Genomic DNA, 14,923 nt, shown 5'->3' with positions numbered 1-14,923 from the left:
CCACCAAAAAAACTATTAAAACTGATAAATGAATTCAAACAGCCCCATTTTATAATTCCATCAAAGTAAAGTAAAATATCTAGGAATAAATTTAACCAAGGAGATAGAAGACCCATACTTGGAAAATCATGAGACAATGAAGAAATTGAATAAGATACAAATAAGTGGAAATATATACTATGTTTGTGAATAGGAAGAATTAGCATCATTAAAATGTCCATACTACCCAAAGCAATCTATAGATTAAATACAATTCCTATCAAGTTACCAATGGCCTATTTTACTGAACTAGAACAAATATTCCAAAAATTTATATGAAACCACAAAGACCCCAAACAGCCAGAACAATCTTGAAGAAGAACACAACCTGAAATCAATCTATACTCTGTAAGGTCATAGTAATGAAAAATATCATGGTACTGGCATAAAAACAGATATTTATATCAATTGAACATAGTAGAGAACTCAGAAATAAACCCACATCTTTTTGTCAATATATTTTTTTTTTTGACAGAGACAGAGTCAGAGAGAGGGACAGATAGGGACAGATACAACGAAAGGGAGAGAGAAGAGAAGCATCAATTCTTCGTTGCGGCATCTTAGTTGTTCATTGATTGCTTGTTTATTGACTGCTTTCTCATATGTGCCTTGACTGGGGTGGGGGCTACAGCAGAGTGAGTGATTCCTTACACAAGCCAGTGACCTTGGGTTCAAGCCAGCGACTCTGGGGTCATGTCTATGATGCCACATTCAAGCTAGCAACCCCATGCTCAAGCTGGTGAGCCTGCACTCAAACCAGCGACCTTGGGGTTTTAAACCTGGGTCCTCTGTGTCCTGGTCTGATGCTCTATCCACTGCACCACCACCTGATCAGGTTGGTCAATTAATATTTGACATAGGAAGGCAAGAACATACAGTGGGGTAAAAACTGGAAGTTCTTGCCTCTTCAGTAAATGGTGTTGGAAAATAGGACAGATAACATGCAAAAAAAAAAAAAAAAAAAATGAAACTAGGCCACCTTGTTACACCATGCACAAAAATAATCTCAAAATGAATTAAAGACTTAAATTTAAGACCTGAAGCCATTAAGAATCCCAGAAGAAAACGTAGGCAGTAAAATCTTAGATATTTCTGGTAGCAATATTTTTTCGATACATCTCCTTGGTCAAGGCAAATAGAAGAAGAAATAAACAAATGGCACTACATCAAACTAAAAAGATTTTGCACAGCAAAGGAAACCATCAACAAAATGAAAAGAGAACCCACTGAATGAGAGACCATATTTGTCCATGTTACACCTGAGAAGGGATTAATATACACTTTATAGAGAACTTCATACAATTCAGCAAGAAAAACAAAACAAAACAAAACTATCCAGTTTAAAAACTGGGCAGAGGACCTGAACAGACATTTCTGTAAAGGGGACATAGAGATGACCAATAGACATATGAACAAATGCTGGGAAGCTGAGTGGAAAAGATGAAGGGATTAAGCAAAAAAAGGAAAACAAGAAAAAACCACGCACATAGACAACAGTATGGTGATTATAAGAAGGAAAGTAAGGTCAAGGGGAGATAGGAACGGGTAATGGGGGGGGAGGTGAGCACATAATAGGATATACAAATGATGTATTATAGAAATGTATACTTGATGACCCAGCAATCCCTCTACTGGGTATATACCCCAAAACCTCAGAATCATTGATACATAAAGACACATGTAGCCCCATGTTCATAGCAGCACTGTTCACAGTGGCCAAGACATGGAAACAACCAAAAAGCCCTTCAATAGAAGATTGGATAAAGAAGATGTGGCACATATACACTATGGAATACTACTCAGCCATAAGAAATGATGACATCAGATCATTTACAGCAAAATGGTGGGATCTTGATAACATTATATGGAGTGAAATAAGTAAATCAGAAAAAAACAAGAACTACATGATTCCATACATTGGTGGAACATAAAAACGAGACTAAGAGACATGGACAAGAGTGTGGTGGTTACCAGGGGTGGGGGGAGGGAGGACGCAGGAGGGAGGGAGGGAGAGAGTTAGGGGGAGGAGGAGGGGCACAGAGAAAACTAGATAGAGGGTGACGGAGGACAATCTGACTCTGGGCGAGGGGTATGCAACATAATTTAATGACAAGATAACCTAGACATGTTTTCTTTGAATATATGTACCCTGAATTATTAATGTCATCCCATTAACATTAATAAAAATTTATTAAAAAAACAAAAAGAAATGTATACTTGAAACCTGCATAATTTTATTAACCAGTGTCACCCCAATATGTTTAATTTTAAAACATAGTTTGTTTTAATTAAGGTTTTAAGATCAGGAATGAAGTAACGGTGAATATCTAAACACTAATGATCACAATGTTCAGGATTGTATGAATAAAAGAAATAAAGTGATAAAATTTTATTTATAAACAAAACACATATTTTTTTAAAGCTGAAAGGGAAGCTGGAACTATATGATCAATAAATATATTTTATGGCTGTGGAAACAGGTCTTACAAACAAGAAAACGCTGAAGAATAATAAACAATAGATGTAGCAGAAAATTGACAGCGGAAACGGAAATGACGAGTATTACACAGCAAATTTTTCAACTTTCCTATTAATAAAAATGTAAAACACCTCTGACAAACCACTTTTTTCCTATCAAGTACACAAATCGCAATGGTTAATAGTGGTAAACACGTGTTGAGACAGTATTTTACAACTGTTGGTGGAAATATATGAATGTTCTTGCTACCAGCATTGCAAAAGAATTTAGTATTCTTGTCAACTTTTCTTCCTTTTTCTAAGGAAATTAGCAGTACATGAGCCAGAATGCATAAACAAATGTATTTGTTATAGGGTTATTTATTATAATGAAAAATTGGAACCAAACTAAGAGTCAAATAACAGAAGAATGGTGAAATATGGTGTACCCATACATGGCTTATTACTCATTTTAAAAATCGATCTTTCGGCCCTGGCCGGTTGGCTCAGCGGTAGAGCGTCGGCCTAGCGTGCGGAGGACCCGGGTTCGATTCCCGGCCAGGGCACACAGGAGAAGCGCCCATTTGCTTCTCCACCCCTCCGCCGCACTTTCCTCTCTGTCTCTCTCTTCCCCTCCCGCAGCCAAGGCTCCATTGGAGCAAAGATGGCCCGGGCGCTGGGGATGGCTCTGTGGCCTCTGCCTCAGGCGCTAGAGTGGCTCTGGTCGCAACATGGCGACGCCCAGGATGGGCAGAGCATCGCCCCCTGGTGGGCAGAGCGTCGCCCCTGGTGGGCGTGCCGGGTGGATCCCGGTCGGGCGCATGCGGGAGTCTGTCTGACTGTCTCTCCCTGTTTCCAGCTTCAGAAAAATGAGAAAAAAAAAAAAAAATCAAAAAAAAAAAAATCGATCTTTCAAAGAATAATTAATGGCCTAATACCGTAGAATATTAAATGAAGCTAATTGGTACAGCATTTTTATAAGGTTTGATCTCAATTAAATATATAAATCTCAATTATAATGTATAAGTACATTGCCCCTTTTTTTGTTTGTTGGGTTTCATATTTTTCTCCCTGAAATCATCACTTTCTAGATGAAGGCTGACAAAACCCCTACCCATATGTCTAGGTTTTACAAATATAATTAGATTTTTAGCAAGGGTTTACTTAACTGAAACGAGGAAAATTGGTGGAAATAAAGTTGCTCTCAGTATTTGGACACTATGCAAGATGATCTGGACTGAAATACTAAAGGGGACAAAGATTTGCAAAGAGTGTACAAAAGAGAGAAAGATGAGGTGAACTGAAAAATACCTTTGAATCTAGCTTGACCCAAGGAATTGAACTGAGTTAGAAATTTAAAACAAATAATCCAATGTCTTTTTAAAAATTTTTATTAATTTTAATTTATTGTGTTTACATGGATTCAAGTGTCCCAATGGCTATAGTGGGATTTTTTCTTCTGTTATTGCTTCTAAGTGAAGATACAGTTAAAATAGTGCTAGCCCACATTCTAAAACAAGCTAGCAGCAGTTGAGACCAGCCGGTTGTCCATAGGGTTTACTGAGAAGTCACAGAGGTATGTCCACTACCCATGATGTTCAGCCTCCTCTGTAACCCGTGTGCCTGTCAGTTATTAAGAGGTGCGCCTGAGGGTGAAATAGCTCTGTGGGGAGTGCAGTTTATGGTGAGGGTCCATTCCTTCCCACCACCCCTTCATCTCTAGTAAAAGGTAGGGGTTTTAGGATAATCACTGAAAACGGAAATGGAGACCGTAAGAAGAGAAAATCATGTTCTCCTTCACTGAATATTTGTCGAACTGAAGAAATCCTTCACGAGTCCAGGAAACTTCTGGAGGAGCCCAAAGAACACACTAGGCATTTTAGTTTTCCTTGTCAAACAGGGAGAGAGGAGGAGCAGAAGTGACAAGCTGTTACCCAGCCATAAGAAATCAATGAATAGCTGTGAAATAGCCTGGTTCTTCTCTTGTTTTTCAATTTAAATAAGCAGGAGGGAGACCTCTCAATCATTACTCTGAAATTGGAAGAAAGATGGATTCAGAAGATACCAAATATGGAGTGTACATTATTAGTTCAAAAGCTAGTTTACCAAGTTGTATCCACCAGCTTATTGCTGGTGACTCTGTCATCCATATATTTAGCTCTCCTCTCCCCCTTTCGCTCTAGATTTCTCCATTTTTTTTAAATGAGTAATTCCCCCTAAATATCTGATACCATTGCATCCACTCTAGATTGGTGTAAATATCTTCTACCCAGCCAGGGAAGGTGGGAGCACTCCTAACCCAGATGTAATATGCTGAGCAGGTGAAGAACACAGACGCTGGTCCCAGGTGACCCAGGACCAAACACTGGACTGACCATTTATTAATTGTATGACCTTTGGCAAAATACTGAGCCTCATTTGCTTTCATCTGTAAATGAGGGAAGATGGGTAGCCATCTCATAGTAGTTAGTAATCTGAGTGCTTGGTACTTGATTCAGTAGCTGCCGTGTAATAAGTGCTCAATAATTATTAGCCAGTGATACTAATCTCTTTGTCTTCCTGTTGAATTCCCTTCTGCATTTTAAATTGATTCTGTCTTCTCCTTTTCCTTTGCTACTTCTTCATGATTTGGACCTTTATAGCCTGGCCTATTAAGAAAGTCTCAAACTTGATTCCTCTGTCTCTTGAAATAAATGTTTTTTACTCAAAGACTTGAAATAGTTCATCATGTACAGATCAAAACGAAACCTTCTGGGTGCTCCATAACCTGGTCCCCAGCCAGCTGACCAGCTTCCTCTCTTGACCCTTTTTCCAGAGGTCTCAGATATTTCTCTGACCAGTAATGTTGAGAGTAGACAATATAGACATCTTTACTTTACATGTCAAAAAGGGGCTGAAAGATTTGTCATTGGCAAAAACTTGTAAAATCAAGCAAGAATTCCAATGAAAATTAATGCCACATCATTATTGACTCTATTAACAGAAAATAAGCTCAATCAGCAGGCAGATAATGTCAGTAATACTAACAGCCATCCATAATTACAAAGTGAAGATAACAGTTGAACTGTCATTTCACTGTGCAATTTCTTTTTTAATCCTGAAATAACCATCAACTTGGTAGCAACTAAAAGAACCCGATTCATTATGTCCGTGGTGGGAAGCTATGCACACTAACCAAATTTCACCCATGCTAATTTGCACATTTTATCATATTAACATCACTGAACTCAGAACAGGTTTTATAGTCTCTGCTGATCAGGCCAGATGTGTGTTAAAAGAAAATTCAAGTAACAGTAGTAGAGCCCTTTTCAGAAATGCTACATGGCCAACCCTCTTTTTTTAAAAAAAAAAAAAACAAAAAAAAAAACAACACATTTTTAAAATTATTTTTATTTATTTATTTTTAGATTTTATTTATTCATTTTAGAGAGAGGAGACAGAGAGAGAGAAAGAGAGAGAGAGAAGGGAGGGAGGAGCAGAAAGCATCAACTCCCATATGTGCCTTGACCAGGAGAGCTCGGGGGTTTCGAACCGGCGACCTCAGTGTTCCAGGTCCATGCTTTTACCCACTGCGCCACCGCAGGTCAGGGTGGCCAACCCTCTTGATATCACCTAGGATGATACTATGTGGCAGATAGCTGTAAACTCTGAAAAGTGACATAGGACAGTCAGACCCGAAATATGAGAAAGTTTTAAGACAACCTCACCAATTTCTTCACTTATATTTTATATTTTATGTATATGCAAGAGAAATATTTGACAAAAATAGAAGTTAAGAAGAGCATTATTATTCTTTTGGGGGGGGTAAATAGTTAAGTGATATGTGTTATAGATTATTCAGCAATATTCCCCACTCCAACCCATCCTATTATTTAGGGTGGTGTTATATGACCTGCAGCTGAAGGTGTTATTTCATTTGGTGAAATATCACAGTGCACATTGGTGAGTAAATTAGACCACATATGCCTAAGAAAAATAAAGGCACTATACAGTTATTTAGTTTAATGATAAAAAAGAATAGCCATGTAAGAAAATTTCTACAATATACAATTCTGCAATATATATGTAGATTATCCACATTATATTAATAATCAGCCATGTACACACATAGGTAAGATGACTGCAAGTATGTATCAAAACGTAAACCATATAGTGAGATTATAAGGAGTTTTTCTTTCCCTCTTTGGGTATTTTTCAAAAGGCTTTCAGAGATTTATACATTGAAAATATACTACTTTTGTAATTAAGTTTTTATTTGTAAAACTAAGGCAAATTCTAGTGGGGTGGGGAGGATGGGGAATAAAATGCTTCTGAGCCCACATCTAATAGGAAAAAAAGGAACAGTATTGCAATGAATGAGAAAGAGTTTTTTAAAGCCAAAATGTGCTTGGCCTGTGGTGGTGCAGTGGGTAGAGTGTCAACCTTGAGCGCTGGGGTTGCTGGTTCAAAACCCCAGGCTTGCCCAGTCAAGGTGCTTATGACAAGCAATTAATGAACAACTAGAAAGTGAAGCAACTATGAGTTAATACTTCTTGTTCCCCAACCCTCTTTCTCTCCTCTCTCTGTAAAATCAGTAAATAAAATCTTTTTTTTTAAATGCATGCAAATTGAATAGAGCCATGACTGAATCCAGTCATGCATGCAATGCCAGGCATTGTTCTGGGAGCAAAGATTACCTCGGGAAATGAAACAGACCAAACTTCTTGCCCTCAGGAAGCTGAATTTCATATGTGAGCCAGACAACAAAATAGCCAAATTATAGGGTCTGTTCGTTTTTAGAACTGAAGAGAAAGAAAAAGCTGGGAGAAAGAAGAGGAATTTTGAGGGGAAGGGGGCTGTCTTAAGTGGGACCACAAGGGGAAGACTGACAGGAGGTAAGGGAGCCCACCATATTTGATATTTGAGAAAAGGCCATTCTAGGCAGAATAAGCAAGTGCAGAGCAGAAGGGGGAACCCATGTAGTGTATCCGAGGTACAGAGCAAAGATGCCGTTACTGAGAAAGACAAGAGGAATGGGGAGTAGATGGAAATGAAATCAGGGAGGAAAGGAGAAAGGGGTTTAGCAGATTTTACAGATCAGTGCTGTTCAGCAGAAAAATAAGGTGAGGCACATGTTATTTAAATTTTTCTAGTTGCTGCATTAAAAAAGGAGAAACATGAGATGATCATATTAAAAGCAATATCATTTTAGCCTGTATATAATGGTAAAAGTACTAATGAGATACTTCATATTTTTATTTTAAAATTAGTTTTATTTTTTATAGTTGTATTAGTGAGAAAGTACAGAGGTCATTTTTTTTGCTAAGTCATTGGAAGTTGATGCATATTGTACACTTGCAGTGCATCTCGGTTCTACTTACATCATTTCAGCAGTGCGGTAGCCACATGTGGAGCTGCCATTTTGGAGAACACAGATGGAGGGCCTTGTAGGATGCTGTAATTATTTTGGCTTTTTCTGTGAATGGATTGGGAGGCAATAGGAGAGTGTTGAGCGCAAAAGTGATGTAGTTTGGTTTTTCAAAGTACCCGCTGTTCTGAGACTAGAGAAGAGAATGGCTCCTTGCATGCTCAGAAAAGACTTCAGACAAGCTCTCATTAAAAAGCAAAACTGAGTATAGATGAGCATGAATCCAGTAACTGGATCTGGCTTTAGGGAACGAGTGTGATTGTAGTTAGTTCCATCAACTCACTGTCTTTGCACAGGCTGTGGATAGGACAGGCTGTCAGATGTAGGGACCTGTCTTCATGCTTCAACACCCAGTCTGACCATCATCTTCTCTGGGACATCTCCTATGCTCTGCCCCAGAAAGAACTTATCCTCCTACAGTATTTCATTGTAGTCCTTAGTTTATATGCTTGTTTCCTCTCATGGACTGTGAGATGCTCAAGGCAAACATATCTATCCTTAATCATAATTCCCAGTAGAGTTCTTGGAAGTCCGTAAGCCCTCAATAAATATTTGTTAACTTGAAGTAAAAAAAAAAACCACACAGCTAAACATCCCTCAGATGGAAACAACCTAAATGTCCACCAACTGAGATATATTTTGTATACTTACACAATTCTGTACTATACAGACAGGGGAATAAATTAACCTATACACAACATAAATGATTATTGTAAACCATATGTTGAATGAAAGAGACAAGATACAAAAGGGTATATACCATATGATTCCATACACATAATGTTTATTACAGAGAAATTAATCAAAGCTGACAGGATACTAATTACACTTGGAGGGAGCAACTCTAAAAGGCAAGAGGGGGTCTCTGGGATTCTGATAACATTCTGTTTATTTTTCTGGCTGTTTGATGTGTCCAATTTTTAAAACTACATTGAGCTATACAGTTATATATGTGTACTTTCTTATATGCCTATTATACTCCAACTAAAAGCTTACATACAAAGGATATAAATAGCTACCAAAAGACAACAAAACAAAAATAAATTATAAATTATTTTAAGTGCAGGTCATTTTGCTCAGCTGTAAAAGTGTTAAAATTCAATATGTAAGAATAAATTTACGGCTAATTGAATAACACACAGGGTACTGTTTATAATTAAAAACTTCCACTAGTACAACATATGTTGAGTGTTTTTAATAAATTTCCTCTTTTTTCAAAGTGGATTGTGCATTGTAATTTGGAAAACATTTTAACATAATTTAGTGTTTTTATTTTAATTCCCTTGTTTTTACTTTTAACCTACGATCTTCCATAAATGTGTATTTTAAGTATTTTGAAACATGCATCTTTGCCTGACCTGTGGTGGCGCAGTGGATAAAGCGTCAACCTGGAAACACTGAGGTTGCCAGTTCAAAACCCTGGGCTTGCCCGGTCAAGGCACATACGGGAGTTGATGCTTTCTGTTCCTCCCCCCTTCTCTCTCTCTCTCTCTCTCTCTCTCTCTAATGAATAAATAAAATCTTTAAAAAAAAAAAAAGAAAAGAAACATGCATCTTTTTTATTTAGTTATTTTGTGAGAGAGACAGACCAACAAGAAAGAGAGAGATGAGAAGCATCAACTCATAGTTGCGGCACCTTAGCTATTCATTGATTGCTTTCTCATATGTGCCTTGACCAGGCGGCTCCAGATGAGCCAGTGACCCCTTGCTCAAGTCAGCAACCTTGGGCTCAAGCTAATGACCATGGGGTCATGTCTGTGGCCCCACGCTCAAGCCAGTGACCTTGTGCTCAAGCCAGATGAGGCAGTGCCCAAGCCGGAGACCTCGGGGTTTCAAACTTGGGTCCTCAGCTTCCCAGGCTGGCACACAGTGGGACTGCCTGGTCAGGCTGCAACTTTATATTATATATATACTTGAGTGCAATGGTTCTCTAATAAGAGCAATTTTGACTCCAAAGGGATACTTGGCAATGCTGCAAGATATTCTTGGTTGTCACAAGAAAACCTTGTTCTTGGTTGTCACTTGGGAAAAGTCACAAGAAAACCAAATTCTTGGTTGTCACTTGGGAAAAGTCCAGGGACACAGCTACACCCCCTACAGTGCACAAAATAGCCCCTAAGCCCTGAGAATGATCTAACCCTCAATTTTAGCTGTATTGAGGTTAAGAAACATTGCTCTGGTTTAATAAAATAATGTTGTTGGAATTTTTAATTAAGAACTTTTTCTTGACCAATTTCATCTCACAGTTTAGAAATTTTTGAGATATCAAAATTGCCTGAAGCAAATAAATTTTCTTAAAAATTTGTATTAACATATTTTAAATTATATCTTGAAGGTCTGTGCCATTTTTGTTTTGTTTTGTTGTTTAAAAAAAAAAAATTGAGAAATATGTTGTTGGTAACAATTTTATTCTTTCTCCAGGCTAGAAGAACAAAAGAATATCTTATCGGAATTTCAAAGAGATTTAAATGAATTTATTTTGTGGCTGGAAGAAGTGGATAACATTACTAGTATTCCACCTGAACCTGGACATGAGCAGCAGCTAAAAGAGAAGCTTGAGCAAGTCAAGGTAATACTATTTTCTACAATCCTTCAGGGCCTACTTATATAAAGAATATATAAATCTATTTTAATGTATTTAATAATTGATTTCCTGTCCATTAGGTTACTAATAGTTCCTCATTAGTTTCTCTTACAACTGTATTTTGTCTTAATCAGAATTTTCCATTATGTATATATTTTGTTAAAATATATATGTACCCACACATACATACATAAACTGTAGGGCAATATTTTCAACGAATTTGAAGTTAATTGTAGACTTATTGCAGAATACACAGCTCCAAAAACTGGGAAGAATCTTGATAGGAATGAATCCCCTTTCTTAGAGAAGATCTTAATTGCCAAATCAATCCCACTACTTCAGCTTCTAATTAAAGGTGTTCAATTTGCCTGGAACAATGTTTTGTTTTGATTTGATTTGTCTGAGGTGTGGCGGGCCTGGTGTTGGTTCACATTCTGGACATGCTCTGTGCAGTTGGAATAACTTTCATGGTTTTAGTTTTAGGGAAAACTCTTTTGGACCTGTTTTACTTTATATCTTAAAGAGAAGGTGAAAGGAGAAGGGAAATTAACATTAATCATCTCCTATTATGTGCTAAGTGTTAGATGTTTTACATCTGCTATTTTATTTAATCTTTATGTCAGACTTTCAAAATGGTTGCTGTTATCCTCATTTTGCAAGGTCAGATGATCAAAGGGGAATGAAATCGCTCATTTACCAATAATTTACTTGGTTAACACATACAAATTGGACTCCAGTGTCAACCATCAATTTCTGTGAAAGAAGAAATTTATACCTGAACAAGAAGATAGTCTAAACATTATTAATGCAGTAAACAAATACTGAGCACCTACTACACTGTGTCAGTGATTGCATTAGGTATTTGAGATTAAAAAATGAAATACTTTATTTGTGTCCAGTTATCTCATGGAAAAATGAACTTAAACTGTTCTGGAAAATTCATCTTTTCCAAATGTGTTCAGTGTAACCTGACCAGTGGTGGTGGTGGTGGCGGCGCAGGAGTTAGAGTGTCAACCTGGGACACTGAGGTCACAGGTTCAAAACCCTAAGGTTGACGGTATGAGTGTGGGCTTATCAGCTTGAGTACAAGGTCTCTGGCTTGAGCATGACATCATGGACATGACCCCATGGTCGCTGGCTTGAGCCCAAAAGTCACTGGTTTGAGCCCAAGGTCGCTGGCTTAAGCAAGGGTTCACTGAATTGTCCTGAGCCCCCAGGTCAAGGCACATATGAGAAGGAATCAATGAACAACTAAGGTGACACAACTATGAGTTGATGCTTCTCATCTCTCTCCCTTCCTTTCTCTCTCCTTCTCTCGCTAAATAAATAAATAAATATATATATTGAATGTCACCTATAGCAATATAATTGATAACTCATCTCAGGGACATGTTTATCAGCATTCATTTATTAATAAATACACATTGGGCCTGACCTGTGGTGGCACGGTGGATAAAGCGTTGACCTGGAATTCTGAGGTCACCTGTTTGAAACCCTGGGCTTGCCCGGTCAAGGGACATATGCGAGTTGATGGTTTGTGCTCCTCCCCCTTCTCTCTCTCTCTCTCTCTCTCTCTCTCGTTCTCTCACTCTCTCTCTCTCCTCTCTCTAGAGATGTTATTCAAAAGACCTGAATAACATTTAAAAAAATAAAATACATAAAAACTTATTTAAAAAAATAAATAAATAAATCACATTGATTTTTCTTTTCTCCTTATACAATCTGGATCAGCATTGTCCAATAGAAACTTTTTTGATGAGGGACATGTGTTACATTATCTATTTCAGGAGCCACTAGTGGCTTGTGCCTTTTGAGTACTTGGAAGGTAGTAATGCGACCAAGGAGCTGAGTTTTTATTTTATTGAACTTGACTTAATTTCAATTTAAGTGGCCTCGTGTGGCTAGCGGTTCTATTTTAGACACTGCAGCTCGAGGTGACACAAAGAAATGAAAGTCACCCTGGTGGTTTTGTAGGTGTTGGGAAAAGGCATTTATAATGTGATGCTGGATGAATAGGAGAAATTCATGCATGTGAAAGAGTCAAAATTAAGGGTTCATGAATGAAACTCCCCAAGTTTTAATCACAGCTCTGCTGCTTCCTACGTTTTTGTCCTTGGAGCGAGAACTTTGGATTCTGTTGGTATTTAATCTCTGTGTCGCAATTTCATTATCTATAAGATGATAACTGAATCAACCTCATAGAATTATTATATAAAAATTAACTGAGATAATCTAGCTGAAGAGCCTAACACAATGCTTGGTACCTGGTATGTTCTCAGTTTTAGCTATTTTGTCGTATAGATAACACAATTTTGTATTCAGTGGTATGTATATAGCATGGAGGCTTAATTCCTGAGAGGATGTTGAATTTATCCAGATTTTTCTATTTCTTATAGGGATATACTCTCAGGTTTTTAACTCTGTTTGCAGTGTTGTTTTAGAGCTGACACCACATGACATTTTTCTCTTGACAAAAAAAAAAATACAACAAAACAAAAAAGCTCGAAGGGATAAGCTGTTCTGGGCCTTTCTAGGAATGGTTTATGCACTTCAGAGTGACTCAGTTAATCAGCTCTGCACTTCTGCAGAAAACTCTTGGTATGTGAGGAACCAGTAGGTCTTTGGTCAACTTGCTTTGTTTTGATAGGTTAACCAACAGAAGCAAAGACAAGGTGGTGGGCATTGTGCTGTAATTCATTTTAAAAGTTGTTGCATTCATCTGTTTCAGTTACTCGTGGAAGAGTTGCCCTTGCGCCAGGGAATTCTAAAACAATTAAATGAAACCGGTGGAACAGTGCTTGTAAGTGCTCCCATAAGCCCAGAAGAACAAGATAAACTTGAAAACAAGCTCAAGCATACAAATCTTCAGTGGATAAAGGTTAGACATTAACCCATCTCCCCAGTCACATTCTAAATGTTGCCAGTGTTTGTATTTGGTTTCTTGATGTTTTCTGGGGTGGGGTGGGGGCTTCTGTGGATTTTGTTGTTGTTGTTGTTACTTACTTTTTTTAACCTGACCAGGTTTGGCAACATGATCTGTTGTGGATGGAAAAGAATGCTGCTGATGAATGATAGGACATTAATGATCCAAATGCCAAAAGATACAACATTATTACTTTGAGTGAATTATTCTAAAAAATGAGACTGGAAAAGGGATGAACTAATTAGTTCAGTGTTCAAATATAGATCGACAGCGTTTAAACAGGTGGAGGTGGTCCATCTCAACATCTATCATAAATCAAAATTACCCCCATTTGTAGTATTGACTTAATCTATGCTAAATGGATGCTAACCTCCAAAGGGTGTTCTATTAACTTATTTAATTAATCATTTACTTACCTGTGAGTCATTATCTTTCTACCTCAGATAGTTTTTTTAAATCTAATACGGTATTTAAAATGCTTGTCAAAGTACTTACTCTTTAAAACCAAGTGACGCATATGAATGGATATTTAAGGAAAAGCAACATCAATTAATTTATCACCATTTATCTAAAGACAATCCTCTCCCCATGGTCCTGCGTGGCAACTTTGTTTAGGCAGGTAAACAGGCTCATACAAATCTGCTTCTGGATTCTCTGTTCTCTGCAGTGTCTGTGCTTCAGCGACTACACTGGCTCACTAACAATCATTTCTGAACATCTTTATTACAATACAAGTTGTATACCATACAATTCACCCATTTAAAAATGTATAATTTAATGATTTGGGTATATTTTTTTTAATTGTGGTTATATATAACATTTGTTATTCTAATGATTTTCAGTGTGTAAGTTAGTGTCATTTATTACATTCACAGTGTGAAACCATCACCATCATATTTTCCCATCACTTCTTCATCGCCCCAAACAGAAATTTTGTAACCATTAAACAGTAACTCCCTATTTCCTATTGCCTTAATTCCCCGTCGCCAAAGTAACCTCCGACCTACTTTCTTTTTTTTTTTTTTTTTTTTTTTGTATTTTTCTGAAGCTGGAAACGGGGAGAGACAGTCAGACAGACTCCCGCATGCGCCCGGCCGGGATCCACCCAGCACGCCCACCAGGGGCGAAGCTCTGCCCACCAGGGGGCGATGCTCTGCCCCTCCAGGGCGTCCCTCTGTCAAGACCAGAGCCACTCTAGCGCCTGGGGCAGAGGCCAAGGAGCCATCCCCAGCGCCTGGGCCATCCCTTGCTCCAATGGAGCCTTGGCTGCCGGAGGGGAAGAGAGAGACAGAGAGGAAGGAGGGAGAGGTGGAGAAGCAAATGGGTGCCTCTCCTATGTGCCCTGGCCGGGAATCGAACCCGGGTCCCCCGCACGCCAGGCCGATGCTCTACCGCTGAGCCAACTGGCCAGGGCCTGACCTACTTTCTGTCTCTGAATTTAACTCGTTTAGATAACTACATAGTGGACTCAGATACAGTGATCCCTCACCTATCGTGGGGGCTTAGGTTCCAG

General features: G+C 38.2%; 1 protein-coding gene across 8 annotated transcripts in view; it reads left to right on the top strand.

The window, feature by feature from the left end:
* Positions 1 to 14,923, top strand: part of DMD (dystrophin) — a 1,890,745-nt gene that overhangs the window by 963,563 nt on the left and 912,259 nt on the right. For all 8 annotated transcript variants that reach the window (XM_066356826.1, XM_066356825.1, XM_066356822.1 and 5 more), the window contains 2 exons: positions 10,325 to 10,472; positions 13,216 to 13,365. In XM_066356826.1, coding sequence (XP_066212923.1) covers positions 10,325 to 10,472; positions 13,216 to 13,365 — 298 coding nt within the window. The remainder of the gene's footprint in view (positions 1 to 10,324; positions 10,473 to 13,215; positions 13,366 to 14,923) is intronic.

The sequence above is a fragment of the Saccopteryx leptura genome, chromosome X (assembly GCF_036850995.1).
Source record: "Saccopteryx leptura isolate mSacLep1 chromosome X, mSacLep1_pri_phased_curated, whole genome shotgun sequence".
Classification (NCBI taxonomy): domain Eukaryota; kingdom Metazoa; phylum Chordata; class Mammalia; order Chiroptera; family Emballonuridae; genus Saccopteryx; species Saccopteryx leptura.
Note: the sequence above shows the minus strand (reverse complement) of the source record. Positions and strands in the feature narration are given on the sequence as shown.